At 42.7% G+C, this 17,082-nt stretch overlaps 1 protein-coding gene and 2 non-coding genes across 3 annotated transcripts in view; all 3 read right to left on the bottom strand.

Moving 5' to 3' along the window:
- Window positions 1–948: 948 nt before the first annotated feature.
- NOP58 (NOP58 ribonucleoprotein) overlaps window positions 949–17,082 on the bottom strand; it is a 36,162-nt gene continuing 20,028 nt past the window's right edge. Inside the window, exons 10-15 of the mRNA XM_077830127.1 lie at window positions 16,123–16,286; window positions 15,221–15,355; window positions 14,144–14,205; window positions 9,335–9,462; window positions 3,014–3,135; window positions 949–1,289 (exon numbers count right to left, since the gene is read on the bottom strand). Coding sequence (XP_077686253.1) covers window positions 1,236–1,289; window positions 3,014–3,135; window positions 9,335–9,462; window positions 14,144–14,205; window positions 15,221–15,355; window positions 16,123–16,286 — 665 coding nt within the window. The 3' untranslated portion in view covers window positions 949–1,235. The remainder of the gene's footprint in view (window positions 1,290–3,013; window positions 3,136–9,334; window positions 9,463–14,143; window positions 14,206–15,220; window positions 15,356–16,122; window positions 16,287–17,082) is intronic.
- Window positions 7,491–7,574, bottom strand: LOC144272526 (small nucleolar RNA SNORD11). The gene has a single exon (XR_013347588.1). It is a non-coding gene; the product is annotated as a small nucleolar RNA SNORD11 (small nucleolar RNA).
- LOC144272525 (small nucleolar RNA SNORD11) lies at window positions 16,966–17,051 on the bottom strand. Its single transcript, XR_013347587.1, has one exon. It is a non-coding gene; the product is annotated as a small nucleolar RNA SNORD11 (small nucleolar RNA).

Below are 17,082 nucleotides of genomic sequence, written 5' to 3'. Positions count from 1 at the left end.
GGGGGTGAGGGAGTGAGAGAACCTGGATTTGTGCAGGAAATGGCCTAACTTGATTATCATGCACATTGTGTAAAGAGTTGTCACTTTGGATGGGCTATTACCAGCAGGAGAGTGAATTTGTGTGGGGGGGGTGGAGGGTGAGAAAACCTGGATTTGTGCTGGAAATGGCCTAACCTGATGATCACTTTAGATAAGCTATTACCAGCAGGACAGTGGGGTGGGAGGAGGTATTGTTTCATATTCTCTGTGTATATATAAAGTCTGCTGCAGTTTCCACGGTATGCATCCGATGAAGTGAGCTGTAGCTCACGAAAGCTCATGCTCAAATAAATTGGTTAGTCTCTAAGGTGCCACAAGTACTCCTTTTCTTTTTGCGAATACAGACTAACACGGCTGTTACTCTGAAACTTTTCAGTTTAGTCACTAAACAGCTGATGAACTCAATCCTTTGGATTTTTGAGTGGCAAGTAAAATGGAATTGTTGAATGATAAGCACAAAAGACAATTTAGAAGTTCACTCAGGTTACCACAAACATAAGTCTGTCTTGTCAGTCATTTGCAAAACCTATAATCTTTGCTTCCAGATTCTCTCAAGGTCTCTCATGAAAACTGCACTGAACATTACTGATAATGTAGCTTATCTGCTCTACACACAATTCTTCTGACTTCTGTAAAAATCAACGTTCTTATGAATACACAGCTATTCACATTAATTTTAGGGTGTGTCTTCTAAATGAGAAATACTGGAATTGTACTGCAGCTTTTGAATTGCCTTTCTAGAAAACAATCACAACAAAAACCTTTAAGGTTTAAAAAAGGTAAGAAAGCCAGATCCTCCTCTTCATGGTTACACATTTTACAAAATTAAATTGACTTAGAAACGTTAGTGAAATTGGTTACTGTGTGCCAGCAAATCAGAAAGAAGCAAAACAAACTTGGCTCAAGATATATACAAAAAGTATATTTTTATTCAGTATCACAATAGACCATATATGAACGAAGACCTGTTGTGACCTTCTCAATTAAAGAAACTGCAATAAGGCAGAGGTCCACCTAAGGAGCCAAAAACAAATATTTTGTTCTGAGGAAGGGACAGCAGATACTATCAAATTCATCTTACACCTGCCCTCTCCCATTATTGGGGGAAGTTATGGTGTTTGAGCAAGTATTTAAAGAGAAAGTGTTCTAGGGAATATATTCTGAACTGAAGTAGCCAAATTAATTATTTCTCTCCACTAGTCCTCTTGCTCTACTTTGATTTTCTTCTTTTTCTTCTTTTTCTCTGTACTCTGCAAAACAAAGGAAATATTTCTATGAACAAATGATAACGAACAGGTAGTGCAGAACACCAACAGGAACAGCTAGATAACTCAGGACTTGGGTAGTGCTGCTCATATTCACAAAGGGGTTTACAAATGTTAACAAAACTGCCGTTAGGGGCCCACAAACTCATTCATTTCCTTCCCTAGTCTCTTGAAGAAAAGGATGCTCACAGGACTGCAGGAACCCATAGTTACCTCCAAAGCAAGGCAAGCTGAAGCCTGCAAACATGGAGTTCAGCCACAGAACAGACTAATTTCTAAGGACTTCACAAAGCAAGACATCCTTTATTATCCATATGGGAAGACGTCATCAGCAATAGGGTCTGCAATTGAGATTCTTCTACAGATTTCAGCATTTAGCGGAACCAAAGTTCATTTGTAAAAAATCAAGGTAATGTTCACGCTTCTTTCTCAACAGTGCTAATTCCACCACTAGCACAGAACAGGGTAACTATTAAATTTTACTCCTCAGATAGCATGCGTCAGAGGTTCTCAAACTTTTTGGTCCACAACCAGATTGAAAAATCATCCCCTAACTCGCCATAACCTCCCAACATACTGTAGCCACAACATTGTGGGTTTGGGCTCAAAGAGAGAAAGACTGGAAGGTTCTGAGTGGTGGGGTCTTATAGGAGTGCTATAGAGTGGAACAGCTGGGGCTCCTGGGTGGGTGGGGATGTGACCTGAAGGAGCTGCTGTTATCAATGCTTTTTCCTCCCCTCCCTGGCACTCAACATGAAGGATTGGAGAGTTCCATTTTGAGGGGCTGCAGGGCCAGCTTTACAGCCTCCTTGAAATGCTATGACCCTTCCTCTGGAGCTGAGCACTGTGCAGGCAGGGAAGTGGCCTGAGAATTAGGTGGGAAGTGGCAGGGGCAAAGAGTGAGGTGCTCCCTCCCTCCTTAAGCACCCACTGTGTTCTAGTGACCCCAGCTTTTAGTACTCAGCCAGAGGGGCGCAACCCAACTGGCATTCCCTCCATTTCTGGGTTGCACTCCACAGGTTTACAGTATGGTTTGGCTAGCACAGATCTCAAAAAAATCCGTGTCCAACTTCATGGGAGAAACTGTAGTGAGTCACCACTGCTGGTACCTCACAATTGTAGCTAGCATGGTTTCAGACCCCTGGCGGCCCAAAACAGAAAACATTTAAAGAATAGGGCATTCATTCAGGGCTTAGTTGTGCGGCAGCCACTCTATATTGCCATTTAGCAGATCTTTTGACTTACTGCAGCAGCCCAGCTGGTGCAGTGAAACATGATGGTGCAGCCCCAGTGTCACACAGAAATCTTTCTGAGCAATTAAGGGTTGTTGCTGAGTGAATACCACCGAGTGGATTGAAGGACACCCTGTCCAGTCTTTAGAAGAGTAGTGGCCATTAAGCGGAGCTGGGAGGGTAGAAGTATAAAGTTAGGGATTGCATTTCAAAATATGAGGGTAAGAGAATAGGAAATAGTTTATTTGGAGACAGTCATGAATTTCCCATGACCCTGATTTGTAATCTGACCCTTCTCGTACGTACCCTTCAATATTGAATATTACAAAATAAAAGGGCTGAAGAGACTATAAAACAATAGTCCCCATACACTGAGCTATACAGACATGGGTATTTTTCTCCCCCTCACTGTTTCAGAAAGAAAATATCCTTGCAGATTTCAGCACAGCTGATCATTTAGAATGATTCCCATCTTACCTCCACTGCTGTGCTAGTGGATGGCTCTTCAGCCGAAGCTGCCTCTTCCTCAGCTCTCTGTTTTTTCTCCTTTTTCTTTTTCTTCTTTTTGACCGGTTCACCTTCCTCTACATCAGCCTCTTCTATATCACAGAAAAGCAAAAAATCAGGCTGTCAGTTGTCAGAAGTATTTAAGGCAGAAAGAAAGCCGCAGCTGCACTGTATGTGTTACACGAGAGAACGAAGCTGCGCGTGTTACAGTGCATTCAGGAGGCCGACATGCAGTTTTACTTCTCCACACCACCTTTCTTTTCTCTCACTCCACGATATCTCCCTTTTTCACATGCCGACTGCCTGCTGGTATCAGGGCTCACAATTCTGCTTAAGACTCAAAATTTCATCTTTCAAACAGATCTGAGCACACAGCTACCTACGATTAATTTTCAGTTCGGTCTTCCAACAGACTGTATAGGCAAGTACAGTATCATCTACTACTAATTTATAACACACTCACACCCCTGCCCCATTTAGCTTTAGAAACCTCCAGACAGAGAAATCAAGCATAAAGCACTACTGATCTGACAGCTTATGCAGCAGAGTCCACACTACCACCAGAGCCCCACCTCATTAAATTCTTTGCTTAACTGAGTCAGTCTTGGATACCACGGTCTTTAGCACGCAATGCCTTGCAATGCGCAAACTCATAATGTCGCAACAATACTTCAGTTTCTACATAACCGGGATGCTGATGCCAGCAGCGTTTGTGGCACATAGTCATGACTCAAAAGAGGAAACCATTCTGACACCACTTCCAAACATCAGAACATATTTCATATTGGAAGTGAGAAGGTGAATCAAAACACAAAAAAGTAAAGCAACATCTCAGACAAAATAAACTGAACAGACTTGGACTTCCCGTTAAACTTACAAAAACGCAGTAGCAGAATTAACTCCTCAGGCCAGCAGAAGAGTAATATGATACAAAAGAACATTTTAACATTTGCCTCAAGGGCAAACATAAGACACAACATTGACTCCAGTGTATAAAATGCCTGGTTACATATACAGCAAAATACAGCAACACATGCAGTTTACCAATAAAAAAATGCTGAAACCCTCATCAGAAGAGGATTCCAGATGAAAGGCCTGGTGTGTACAATAATAAACTGATTCCACAACAGATATGCAGGCCAACATGCAACTAATGCGTGTGCATATAATATAACCTCCTACAGAAATTGATAATATACATGTAAAGAGAAGTAGTAACGTACAAATAATTCTACTCATACATTTATCTTGCTAAACAATGTGGCATACATTATTTTGAGAGCTGTAGCTCACAAAAGCTCATGCGCAAATAAATTGGTTAGTCTCTAAGGTGCCACAAGTACTCCTTTTCTTTTTGCGAATACAGACTAACACGCTGCTACTCTGAAATTTGCTGTACTGTAACTTTTCGCTTGGTTGGGATACTGAGCAAAAAAGACTGAATTTTCAGGCAACGTGCTGGGTGGTTACCTTTGAAAAATAACCTGTGTTATTACTGTGTCATCTGCTTTGAAACACCAAGGGAACGGTCACAAATTTCAATACAAAATAATGTATTTTGTATTCATGGGTCTTGTAATTTCTCACAGCGAGCAGTAGGATGCCTTAATAAAGACTTAAATTGCTAGTTTCCAGCAGAGCTCATCACAAGATTTCACATGTTCGAACCTGGACAGAATGAGGATAACAGCTCCAGGGAGGCTGTTCCTTCCCTCCAGACCTGGCACTGGCAAGTCACTCAGCCCAGTAGGGTTTCTTTGCAATACAGCAGTTGACAAGAGAGGCAAAAGCCTTTGTCAGCAGGCTTTGAAACAGACTGAAGAGCACCCAGAACAGCTTAACTTGACTGAGGTACCTACCAGCACCTATACAGAGCAGGATCAGTACCCTGGGTTCCACCATGAGTGTTTTACCACACGAAAATCTTTAATGCATTTTTACATACCAAGCACTTTGTATACACATCATACTCCACCCACTTCTTCCAGTGTACAGACGACAGGTGAAATAGCATATGATTAAAATGTGCCCTGATAGGTAGCCCCCGTCACTTGAGCCTGCCCTGCAGGGTTAATTCCATTAATTTATTTTAAAGAAGATACTTCCCCTTCTTGCAGTACAGGCGTTTTAGTGACAAGCCATAGTTGCCCACTATGACCTTTAATGTAAGCTGAGTGTTTTACTGGTGGTACTGTTAGCACTATTAGCCATCATGTTAGAAGGCTAACACCTCAAGTCATTCTGTCTAACATATACTCCCATCGATTCATACCGGGTTTCCCACCCCCACTGAAATAGTGGTGTTCAAGGGAAAGTGTCAACTTATTTTCTAGACAGTTTAAAAAAACTTCAGTGACTTCAGATACTCTCCCTGCCAATTTTTGAAGTGGTTCCAAACCTTTATGTTTAAAAAGCATGTGTGCGCCCCGGTTTCAGTTTGACGGATCCACGCAAATAGGGAAACACTGAAAAGCAACGTCCAAAGTGCTACCAAATGCTCAGAGGAGACATAAAATAAATTCTCTTATTTTTGTTACAGTAACATTAGGTAAAAGATTTCAGACAAACATGATTTTTAACGTGTGTCCCTTTCACGTTGTCATGCTAAGTTAAGAAAACACCTCAGATCACTGCCATTTTAAAAAAAGTTAAAGCCAAGGAACCTAACACATTTGGGGTTTAGGTGTATAAGTGTAGAAATGCAGAATTAAGGCTTTAGAAACAGTCTTAGCCTGCCATCCAATGCACTACTTATGCCACTTAGAACTACCTGCCAAACTTCTTAAGCTACCACTTCCACAACACACGATGGGCATGCCAGCTCTTCTGTCATCTACCTGAAAACAGTGAGGTCACGATCTGTCCTGTTTCAGAGAATACCACACAGGTTGGTGGATGGCCAGGCCACAGGATGGGGAAGGTGTAAGGTGGATAGCTGATTAAATGTGGGTGGAAAGTAGTAAGAGGTACATTGGGATTGAGAGTAGACTGGTGCTGTGCTAAGTAAAGTTCTATTTTGCAGCGGTACGCAAAGGATAAACAGTAGTTTGGATTTGAGCAGAATGGTGGCTGGGAAAGGGGTTTGTGAACTATATAGATATAACTGTAATGTGTGAACTTTGTGAGGTTGTGATTTTAAACGCTATAAGAGGACAATGAGAAAGGATATGTCTGCACATGGATGGTAACAGATAAATAAGCTCTTCAGATCTGCCTAACTCAGTGCGTACAGCCCCTAGTACAATAGCGCCTCAGTCATGACTGGGATATCTGTGCACTAATAAGCATAGTACAACCGGCTTAAAAAGAATTAGAGTTGAAAAAAGGTCTGGATGGGCAGGGTGCACAAATGAAAAAGGGAAAATTTTGTAAACATTAGCGCAAAGCATATGTTGCTAATACTGGCCATGAAGTAAGATGTACAGCTATGTGTTTTGGTGGAGGATGAAAGACACCATGAACGTGGTTTATGGTACCTCAGCTTGGCATTCCTATAACTCAAATTCTCACTTCTAACTTCACTTAGGAGTTTGCAGCTCTTCAGTGTTTTTTGGGTATTTATTTTTCCTGAGCTATTTACACCCTTAATTCTAATTGAAGAAAGTTTGTTTGCAGATCATAGCAGCTAGTTAGATTTTTAAGATGTGTGTCTCGCCAATGCACCTCTTTATTGGAAAGACAGGACCATGGCTCAGCTCTGGACTCCCCAACAAAACCAGGACATCTGACAAAGTTTAACATATGCGCAACATAACTTTGCCAATCCACTGAACCACGCTGAAGTTTGCCCACTACACAGGATATTGGTGGCTCTGATTTTCCAAGCTCTCGCCAAAACTAAGCTTTATACATCCCCAAAGTGTTAAGAAGCACCAGTAATCAGTGAGGCCAAATGAATCAGAGATATGATTAGTAGGCAAAGGTATTTGTGGTACAGCCCATTAGAAGACATGTTCATGAGTAAAAAAAATGTTAAACTAATCTTTAAGAACCATACCTGACGAATATGGAATTGCCTGTAGATTTTCTCCTTTTAGAACAGGGGTTCTCAAACAGGGGATCGGGACCCCTCAGGGTCACGAGGTTATTACATGGGGGGTCGTGAGCTGTCAGCCTCCACCCCAAACTCCACTTTGCCTCCAGCATTTATAATGGTGTTAAATATATAAATAAATGTTTTAAATTTATACGGGGGGAAGGGGGGGAATTTCACACTCAGAGGCTTGCTAGGTGAATGGGGTCACCAGTATAAAAGTTTTGAGAACCACTGTTCTGGGAGAATACTTGAGAGAAATGTCAGCAAGGCACCATGTTTTCTGGGGCAGTTTTGGGGTAGGGACCTAAGTATGAGTGTTTCACATCTGCGTTTATAATGGAAAGGTAGTCTATGGAAACAATTCTGCGCCTATAATAAAGGGTTACTTTAGTGCTGACAACACATTCAGAAGGGTCTCAGAAGAGGTAGTGACTAAAAATGTCCACATACTACAAAAGGAATTAGGCAAAGAACACTAAAATCATCACAGACCACTCCCATGTGTCCTTGTCTCTTTATCGTATTAAATATCACAGCAAAAGTCATGATGTGGACCTTTTCCCCCAACAGTACAGAAAAAGATACATCTGTATCACGGGAGAGGGTAGGCCCAAAACTCAGCTAAGTTACAGAGCCTGTGAGCCATTCCACCAGTGCAAGATGCCATAAAGCCAGCATAGCCAGCCCCCAGGAAGATCATCTTGGCATTAGGGGACCTGAGGATGATGCAGAGCCAGCACAACTGCTCTGAAATCACCCTCACTGTCCAAATGTTGGTACATGGAGAATGGTGGCTGTAGAGGGGGGGTTGTGGATTAGACATTCCTGTAGAAGCCCTGGCTGCTCTTACAGCCTTTGCCAGCCATTGTTTACTCCTGGGGGAATTCTGCGCCATTGCTCAATGCAGAATTTTGCAGAAATTAATGTTGCGCACAGAATTTCCTATTTTCCCTACAGAAATGGGCTGCAGAGATGTTGGCTGCCACAAGGGACCACTGGACCAGCAGAGCCCAGCTCGGAAATAGAAGACAAGGCCAGTGTGAGGGGGAGCGAACTGGAGCGTTCCCAGCAGCTGCAGTTCCCAGCATGCCCTGAAGGAAGGAGGCGGCAGCATGCAAGAAATTCCGTGCAAGCCTGGGACTCAAGGGAGCAATGTCTGGCCCCCCTGGCTGGGCTCTAGCGGGGAGGGGTCAGAGAAGCAGGAACTGGGTTGTCATAGGGGTTTCTTTAACTCTCTACTCCAGGGGGAATTTTTGTAGGTCTCTGTGTTGTTACAGACATACTCACTGACAGGAATTTTGAAATAAATTACCAAAACAATTGAAACTGGTGTGGTTATATAGTGTTACTTTGACACACAAAATTTCCAGAATTTTAAAATATTGTGTGCAGAATTTGTAATTTTTTGGCGCAGAATTCCCCCAGGAGTAAATTATTGTGATTTAGATCTTTGCAGCTGACACAACCTGGAGCAGCTCACAGCCAACTCTGGCTCAGGGAAACTAAAAAGCAGCATCTCTGCGCTCCTCCACCACAGCAAGTATCAGGGTAGCTATATTGATGTTTTGGAAGTGAGGAAGAAGTAGCTTTTTAGCATAGCTGCCTAGGCAGTTTGCAAAGCAATTCTCAATACAAAACCTCATGATTCCGAAATTACAATCCAAGATCTTTCACGAGGTAACTCAGAGCTGGTAGCTAGCCTATCAAAGTCTATCACTCTAGAACGGAGTGGTTATTTTTAACACACATACAAATAAACTCCTATTATCCAAACCCTAATTATCTGAAATTCAGATTGTGAAATTCTAAAGTGTCATTTATCTTGAAATTCTGATTTTCCCCAATTTTGGATATGACCCAAACTATTTGGATAATAGGGGTTTATCCATACTCATAGTAAATGGGATAAACAAATTAGCACAATGCCAAATTTTTAAATGTGAGCCATTTCCTTTCATGATACCAGACAATGTCGATGAAGGATTAATCTACTCAGCAAGTATTTCTGTAATAGACATTTGAGGCTGGGTTTTTTTGTTTGTTTTTGAACCTCATCTATGTTATGCTTACAGCACCACTGGCCTTTTAGAAATGTATATAAAACAAATACCTGTCCAGTTTCAGCCCACAAGAAGATTAAAAAATAAACATGTCAAACTCATGGAAAACAGTTGTGTATTCTGACAGGCCACTCTAATTCCCTTTATACAATGCTCACAGGAAACGATGAGTTAGACACAAATACAGTAACCAACCTTTAATTTCGGTTTTGACCTTCCTTGCTTTCACCTCCGTCTCCTCTTCTTCCACCTCTTCAATTTTACGTTTTTTTGGAACAGCTGGGAGTGTAGAGTCACCAGAGGGGTCATATATCTTTACTTCACTGGAATGAAGAAAACTGAGTGAGTTAAGTTGCAAACTTGCAAGGGAAGAAACAGCACTGTAAATAAGATACAATGGTGAAATGCTCGCTTTCAATTCTCTACGAACATCTCCTCACTGGATGATTTTCAATGGAGACAGCACCACGAATGGAAAGTGAAAGATCCCTGGTGGACTGGTTTCCATTTACTGAGAACAAACAAACATGGGAGCTGTGCAATTTGAGAAACAAGTAGTATCTTGTACTGGACCAATTTCTGTTGGTGAAAGAGGCAAGCATTTGAGCTATACAGTGCTCTTCCTCTGCGTTGCTCAAAAGCAGGTGTCTTTCACCAACAGAAGTTGGTCCAGTAAATGATATCCTGGCACCAACAAGGCTACAACTCCACTGAAAACAGAGTACAACTGTCTCATCTGCACAGAAAATCCAGTTCAGGTGTTGAATTTTACTTTTTATGGTAATAGTCATTGTAATCAAGATTTCAATTCTATTCTAGTCCGAGACCACATGTCATCCATTATGTTGCTCTCTCCACAGCTGAACCTGAAGAATTGTTTCCTTCAGGAGGGTGTGGCCACCTGCACAAGCATAACATAAGAACGGCTGTATTCGGTCAGATCAATAGTCAATCTAGCCCAGTATCCTGTCTTCCGACAATGGCCAATGCCAGATGCTGCAGAGTGAGTGAACAGAACAGGGCAATTATCAAGTGATCCATCCCCTGTTGTCCACTCCCAGCTTCTAGCAATCAGATGCTTAGGGACATCCAGAGCTTGGGGTTGCATCCTTGACCATCTTGGCTAACAGCCAATTCTTTTTTGAACCCAGTTATAGTTTGGCCTTCACAAAATCCTCTGGGAACAAGTTTCACAGGTTGATTGTGCGCTGTGTGAATTAGTACTTCCTTCTGTTCATTTTAAACCTGCTGTGTATTAATTGCATTGGGTGACCCATGGGTCTTGTTGTATGTGAAGGGGGTAAATAATGTTTTATTCATTTTCTTCACACCATTCAGGATTTTATAGACCTCTCTCATATCCCGCCCCCCCTTTAGAAAAGCAGTCTCTTTTCTAAGATGAACAGTCCCAGTCTTTTTAATATCTCTTCATATGGAGGCTGTTCCATACCAGTAATAATTTTTGTTGCTCTTCTCTGTGCCTTTTCCAATTCTAATATATCTTTTTTGAGATGGGACGATATGGCGGGGTGTACTTGCCCTGCACTGGAGTGGAAGGGGCAGCACTCTAGCAGCAGAAGCCATGCCCCCTCAACCCTGCTGGGCATGCACCAACTGCTGCTGCAGTATAAAAAGGGAGCAGCCTTGCTCAGGCTGGGCTGGCCACCAAGGAGGAAGAATGCACCACGCCAGCTCCAGCTGAGGAGCAGCCAGGATCCCAGACCGCGGGAGCAGGAAATGCCAAGGCCCAGGCAGGTACCCAAGGACGTCCCAGGGAGATTGCAGCCACCACCCAAGGAGCCCAGAGACTCCGAGGACACTGTGACTTCAACTGCAGGAGTCACAGTAGGAAGTAGTCCAGGCGTGGACCAGCCAGTGTCTCTGCAGCAGTTGGCCATGTTGCAGGCAGATTCCCTTAGTGGCAAACCCATTCGCCACTACCAGGGTGCTGGGCTGGGACTAGGTATAGCAGGGAGGGCCCAGGTGCCCCTACCCTAGCTGCCCTATTTGGGGGCAGCCCACCAAACCCCCACCTACTGACTCTGACCATTAGGCCAGGCTTCCCTACAGCCCAGGGGAGTCTGACTGGCTCTAGCTATTAGGCCGTGCTGCCCCACAGACAAGGGGAGTCCCATTGATGCTGGCCATCGGGCCATGCAGCCCAGGGGCTGAAGGCAGCCAACTGACCTAACTACGGGGCTACCCTGCCCTTGCCCCACCCCCAGGGTATACAGGGATGACTGGGTATACTTGCCCTGCAACAGACTACCACAACTGCATGCAGTATTCAAGGTGTGGGGTACTGTGGATTTATATAGTAGCATTATATTTACTGTCTTATTATCCATTCCTTTCCTAATGATTCCTAACATTATTACCTTTTTTGACTGCTGCTGCACATTGAGCAATTGTTTTCAGCGAACTATTCACAATCACTCCAAGATCTCTTTCTTGAAGGTTAACAGCTAGTTTAGACCCCATTATTTTGTTTGTATAGCCAGGATTATGTTTTCAAATGTGAATTAAGTCTGTAGATCCAGGCACCAAGACACGCTGCTGCAAGTTTTAAAATGCAGTTTCGATAGTCCCTGCAATTCAGAAAGTCTCCTAACAGTGTCCATAAGCCAGATGATTTTTTAAAGGCATAAGAGGCAGTTAGATATCCAGTTCTGATTTTCGTCTTGGGAATTCTGCTCTCAAGTGTCTTAGGGTATGTTTGCACTGCATTTTAAAAGCAGAGTCTCAGCACCTGGGTCTACAGACTTGGGCTCATGCTATAGTGCCAAAAACAGCCGTGCAGACGTTCGGGCTTGGGCTGGGGCTCAGCCACTGAAACGCAAGGAGAGGGTGTGTTTCACAGCCCAAGCTGCAATGCGTAAACTGCTGTTTTTAACATCATAGCACATGCCCAAGTCTGTAGACCCAGGTTCTGAGACTCACTACAACAGGCTTTAAAAATGCAGTGTAGGCATACCCTGAGACTTCTCCTTTGTTCAGTTCCAGCTTCTTCTGGAACGTTCTCAGCTCTAGCCACCCTCATCAGCATGTCCCCATCTCAGTACTCTGCTCACTCCTCTATTCAGACTTCCTTCAATATCGCAACATCTGTTCCAGGCCCTGGGGCAATTAAAGGCTTGTCCTATCCAATGACAGTTACTTGCTATGGCACGGTCTCTGGCATCAGTTAAGAACAGTATTTCTACTGAAGCAGAAAGGAGTTTTAAATATAGATCCTACTAACAATCAGAACATTTTACAGGTATGCATATACTGCTTCAGCAGTGGTGACAGGAGGAGAGCACCACCATAGTAATAGTCCTTTTGGTCATCGCTAAAATACTATTGATGATCAAAGGGCTACAATTAGCTATTATAGATGAGCAAAGTTCAACATCTTGCAAAGCTTTTCGGGGGGGGAAAGGGGTGTTTGGACCAACTCTACAGAATACCATACAATTGATTTTATGTGCGGTCTGATACATTTATGACTCAGAGAAGAAACTGCACCCCATGCTGCAGTAAATGTAAGCTTTCATGTGGCAGTAAGCGTCTCTCACTCTACACAGACTGTGAGAAGGGTATTTCTGATCCGACTGGTGAAGGCCATCTTGGTCAAAAATTAGATAAGCAACACTGTCAGTAACTCAGGGGTGGTCCACGTCAGACTGTAACAGAAGCTCCTCAAGACATTTTCAGTCATAAAGAGAACTGACATTTAACACCTGAAATAGCCAACACCAAGAATTATTTTTATTGTTAATCCAGTATTATTGTAGGGTAGAATCTTATTTACAATCCGTCTCCCACATTACCAGCATCAGAAAAGCTGCTACTTTTCTACCAGAAGTGGCCATCTTATTGAAAACTCAGAAATAGTAATTTCTGCAGTTTATTTGTGGTACAATGTACATCTCACCTTTTCTATTCCTGACTTCTAAACTGAGCCACACAGATTGGAAATTATCTTTAATCCACTCTCCTTTTAAACCTAGAGTTCCATTTGTTAGTGCTGAAATGTTCTGCACACATGTCCAGCCAGGAAGTCAGGACTCCCCAAGTCAACAGGCTGAGGATATACAAGTATCAGACCATCCTCCTACTCTCCACCCTAAAAGCCATTGATGCTCCACCTGCTGCCATTTCAAATCTTTTCTATATGTAAAACCCTGCCATAAATCACATCATGGAACCAATCCACACCATGAAACATCACTGAAAGTTTCTGAAGATTTCTCCTGGGAGTTTTGTGACTGGCAGCCACGATTGAAGCAGCTATTATGGGTTTGAGTGTGCAATGCTGATTAATAATAACTGACAGAGCTACCCTCTCAACAGTGCTTTTGCTGCACACATACCCATAGTCCACCTGCAACAGATGATTCACCGGGGTAAATAAACTAAGCTAAACTGTCCTCAGGTCACACCTGTGCAATTAGTCATGACCTGTCAGTCGTTTATGCCAGTTTCCCAACACTTGGATGTTTCACTTCTTGAGCTGCACTTTCCAGCACCACTGCAGGTACCAGAAATTATCAGGATACACAAAACATTTACTGTTAAGGACCCAGTAACATTGATCCTGTATGGGATCCAAACAGGAAAGATGAAAATTTGCTCAGCACAATGTGAGCATTTTTAGAATGAACCTGACGAAGGAAGTTTCTAGTGTGGCTTTCAAACATGTTATAGGGGGAAAAAGTTTACCTAAACCCTGTATTTCTAAAATTTTAAATAATTCTGACTAGCATGAAATAAAAAAGCTAGTCATTGATCCTCAGAGCTATCAAAGTTTCACAACTGATGCTAATACCACCCAATGTTCTCTCAGAGGATGTCTCAGCAACCCATTCTCTAAAGTAGGTGGTACATAGCAGTGGGCATATTGCCAGTATTTAAGTGCATGAAAAATGTTCCTAGAACGCAAGTCAACGGAGATCAAAACCCAAGTCCCAGGGTGATAAAAATAAAGTTATACGCTGCCAAGCTGAACAGAAAACTACCCACCTCCTGTGCTGATATTTGTCTGCCCTGGCCAAGGCCTTTCCTGTGCCACTTATTCTTCTTATCTAGGACAAAAATTTAGAAGTGAAAACAAATTACTCATAACGAAAACAATTTAGAACAAACTCCACAGCCCTTGAAAGAAATTAAAACTGCAAAGACAGGCATGCAATGCCTGACAAAAAAGCCACATGTTCTCAGCTGCCAGTGAAGTATAACTAAACAATATTTACTTATTGGGGGCAAGCTCATGAGAGGGGTCTTAATTTGGATTTAGAAACACAGGTGTCAAGTGCACTGCATTTCTAACCCGTTTAAGGTTCACGAAGTGCAGATCCCTCTTTGTAATTTACAAGAAATGTCACAGGCTTCAGTATTGTAGTAGAATGTTTAAGCTTTAAAGGCTGCAGCCACTGCAGCTAAACAGAACCACATACTTGAAGCAGGGTGGATACTCCACCCAGAAGAGGGCAATGATACTGACACAAGTGCAACATATTACGTAGACAGATGCAACACTGGTGTGGGGAGGCAGGGTGCTTCATACTTGGTGATGAGAAAAGAACGGAGCACTTTCCATCCTCTGTGGCGCACAATGGCTCTCTGTTTACTGGCTCCAGAGGGAGCTCTTGTGGACTACTTGGGCAATATTAGAAGGGAAAAATCCTTAAAGCTCCAGGGAGCTTACTTCCCAGACACAGAAATGCCACAAAATATCAAGCAGCCACAGCAGCAATGCCAGTGGAACATATGTCTGCATCTCACTCACGCTCCTGATCAGAACTGAGGTTTCACATTGACATCTAAATGTAGATATGGAATGAGGGAAAGCTAATGCAAGTGGTGGCCTAGGAATGCAGGGATGGGCTCACCCTAAAGTCCCCCGCTTTCTGTCCCAGGCTAGGCCAGGGAAAAGTATGGCAAGGGAAAGTACCAGAATCCTATGCAGGAAAGAGGAGTTGGGAGAAGAGTATTCTCAGAACCATACCCCTCACCCTGCACATAAAAACAAACAAAATGAAAGTCTCCTCTCTCCTGAATAACTTTAATTATCTTTTCAGCGCTGCATCCCAGGCTCACCCCTTTCTCTTCCAAGTGTCTCAGTCTAGTCTCTACTTTTAATCTGTTCTCAGCTCCCATTTCAGCACTGGAGTCCTCTCCAAGGGCATCATAACGAATAGTCAATGCAGTTTTGGCTGCTAGCATTCGAGAGATCTGGAAAAAAAGGTGAGTGTTAAATGCTAAGATGGGACACAAGATAGTAATACACTATGTACTCAGATCTGCAAATCAGGTCAAGAAATAGGAGAATAAAATGACCCTTAGTAGTAGCATTTAGCCCCAAAAATAGGTAGTACATCCCATTCAGCCACTTCAGTGTTAAGATTTTTTTGATATGGTAACTTTACTTCACCATCCACCCTTCTCACATCAGGCCAACTTGACATATACACTGGAAGCAATCTGCCTTTAAAAAACGATTGAAGAGCTTTTTCCTCAATGTGAACACACATTCAAAGTCATGTTCCAAAAAACACCTTTAAAATTCCCCATGTCCTTTAAATATAAGCTGTTAGTTACAACATGGAGTAGAAGCCTATGATTTCAAGGATTTCCTCCTCTGAAGTTGAGGAAGCCTAATGTTCTCTTCGTGTATTTTACCAACAGCAAAGAAATTTAACGCACCTTAAAGTTTGATACCCAGTGCTAATCACAATCCAGCAGGATTTTGTCACTCAAGTTATCACTCAGATTTTTGCATTGATAACTCTATTCCCTTTTTCTAATAGGAAAGAAAGTGACAGCTGACTGCAAGATCTGTGGTGCAGTGGTATTCTGCACACCTTCACAAGAGAGAGAGAATTATAGCATGCAGTGGAAAAATCCCTATCAGGACTGTAAAGTTATCCATCTAATCTCCACAGACATTCACCTGAATAGGAAAAAGCTAACTAGCGAGATAAATCATTTCAGCAACTCACCTTTCCTTTGTTTTTTGCAGTAGTTTGTCCCACAAGGGAAGCATGATAAATCAGGCCAAACTTGGGTGTGTCCCGTTTAGTCTTCAGGGCTCTAAAAAGTGCTTTTTCAGCACCCAAAATTTGAACAGTGGAAGCTGGGTGTTTAGCCAGATTCAAAAGGGAACCTAGGGCAGAAAAAGTCACAGATTATCAATTTAATCAGAATATGAACATCTTAAGGGTATGCCTATGCTCAAATAAAATACCAGTGGCTGGCCTGGGTCAGCTAACTTGGGCTGCTGGGCTATAAAATTGCAATACAGATGTTCAGGTTTGGGCTGGAACCTGGGCTCTGAAACCCCATGGGTCCCAGCACTCAGGCTCCGGCCAAGCCCAAACATCTACACTGCAATTTTTTAGTCCCGAAGCCTGACCCAGGCCAGCTGTGGGTATTTTACTGCAGTGTAGACATAACTTTACAAGTCTGGGACCGATACTAGGAAATGAGTGAAGGTAGGAGACAAGTTTCAAACTTTGGTGGTGGAGGATTTATAAAATGATTTACATTAGTTTTGAGGAGGAGGGGAAGTGGTGTTGATCCTCTACTACTGAAGTAACAATGCTTGAGACCAATTCTGTATCTCCAGGTTTCATTTGGAAAGGAGGTGGGAAGACTGACTTGACACAAAACATCCCACTAGATGAATGAGTAGTGCTGACTGCACTCTGCAGTAAGAATGCTGACAGCACAATATGTAGCTGGCACTACATTTTAAGAAGGTGAGATAAACCTAACACTTTTCAAGTCAGTCTCCTAACAGATTAACTCAGATGTGACCCAACTGTTGGCAACAGGCTCAGAAAACGTCTCAGAAGAGGTAGTGACTTAAGTTGCCCTCATATTCTGAAAAGAAGTCAGGCAAACTGAAAAATGAATCATCATCGACTACTTCTGTGCTCGTGCCAATATTCTGACACCAC

This window comes from Eretmochelys imbricata, chromosome 11, assembly GCF_965152235.1.
Source record: "Eretmochelys imbricata isolate rEreImb1 chromosome 11, rEreImb1.hap1, whole genome shotgun sequence".
Taxonomy (NCBI): Eukaryota; Metazoa; Chordata; order Testudines; family Cheloniidae; genus Eretmochelys; species Eretmochelys imbricata.
The sequence above is the reverse complement of the archived record's forward strand: the minus strand, read 5'-3'. Positions and strand labels throughout refer to the sequence as shown.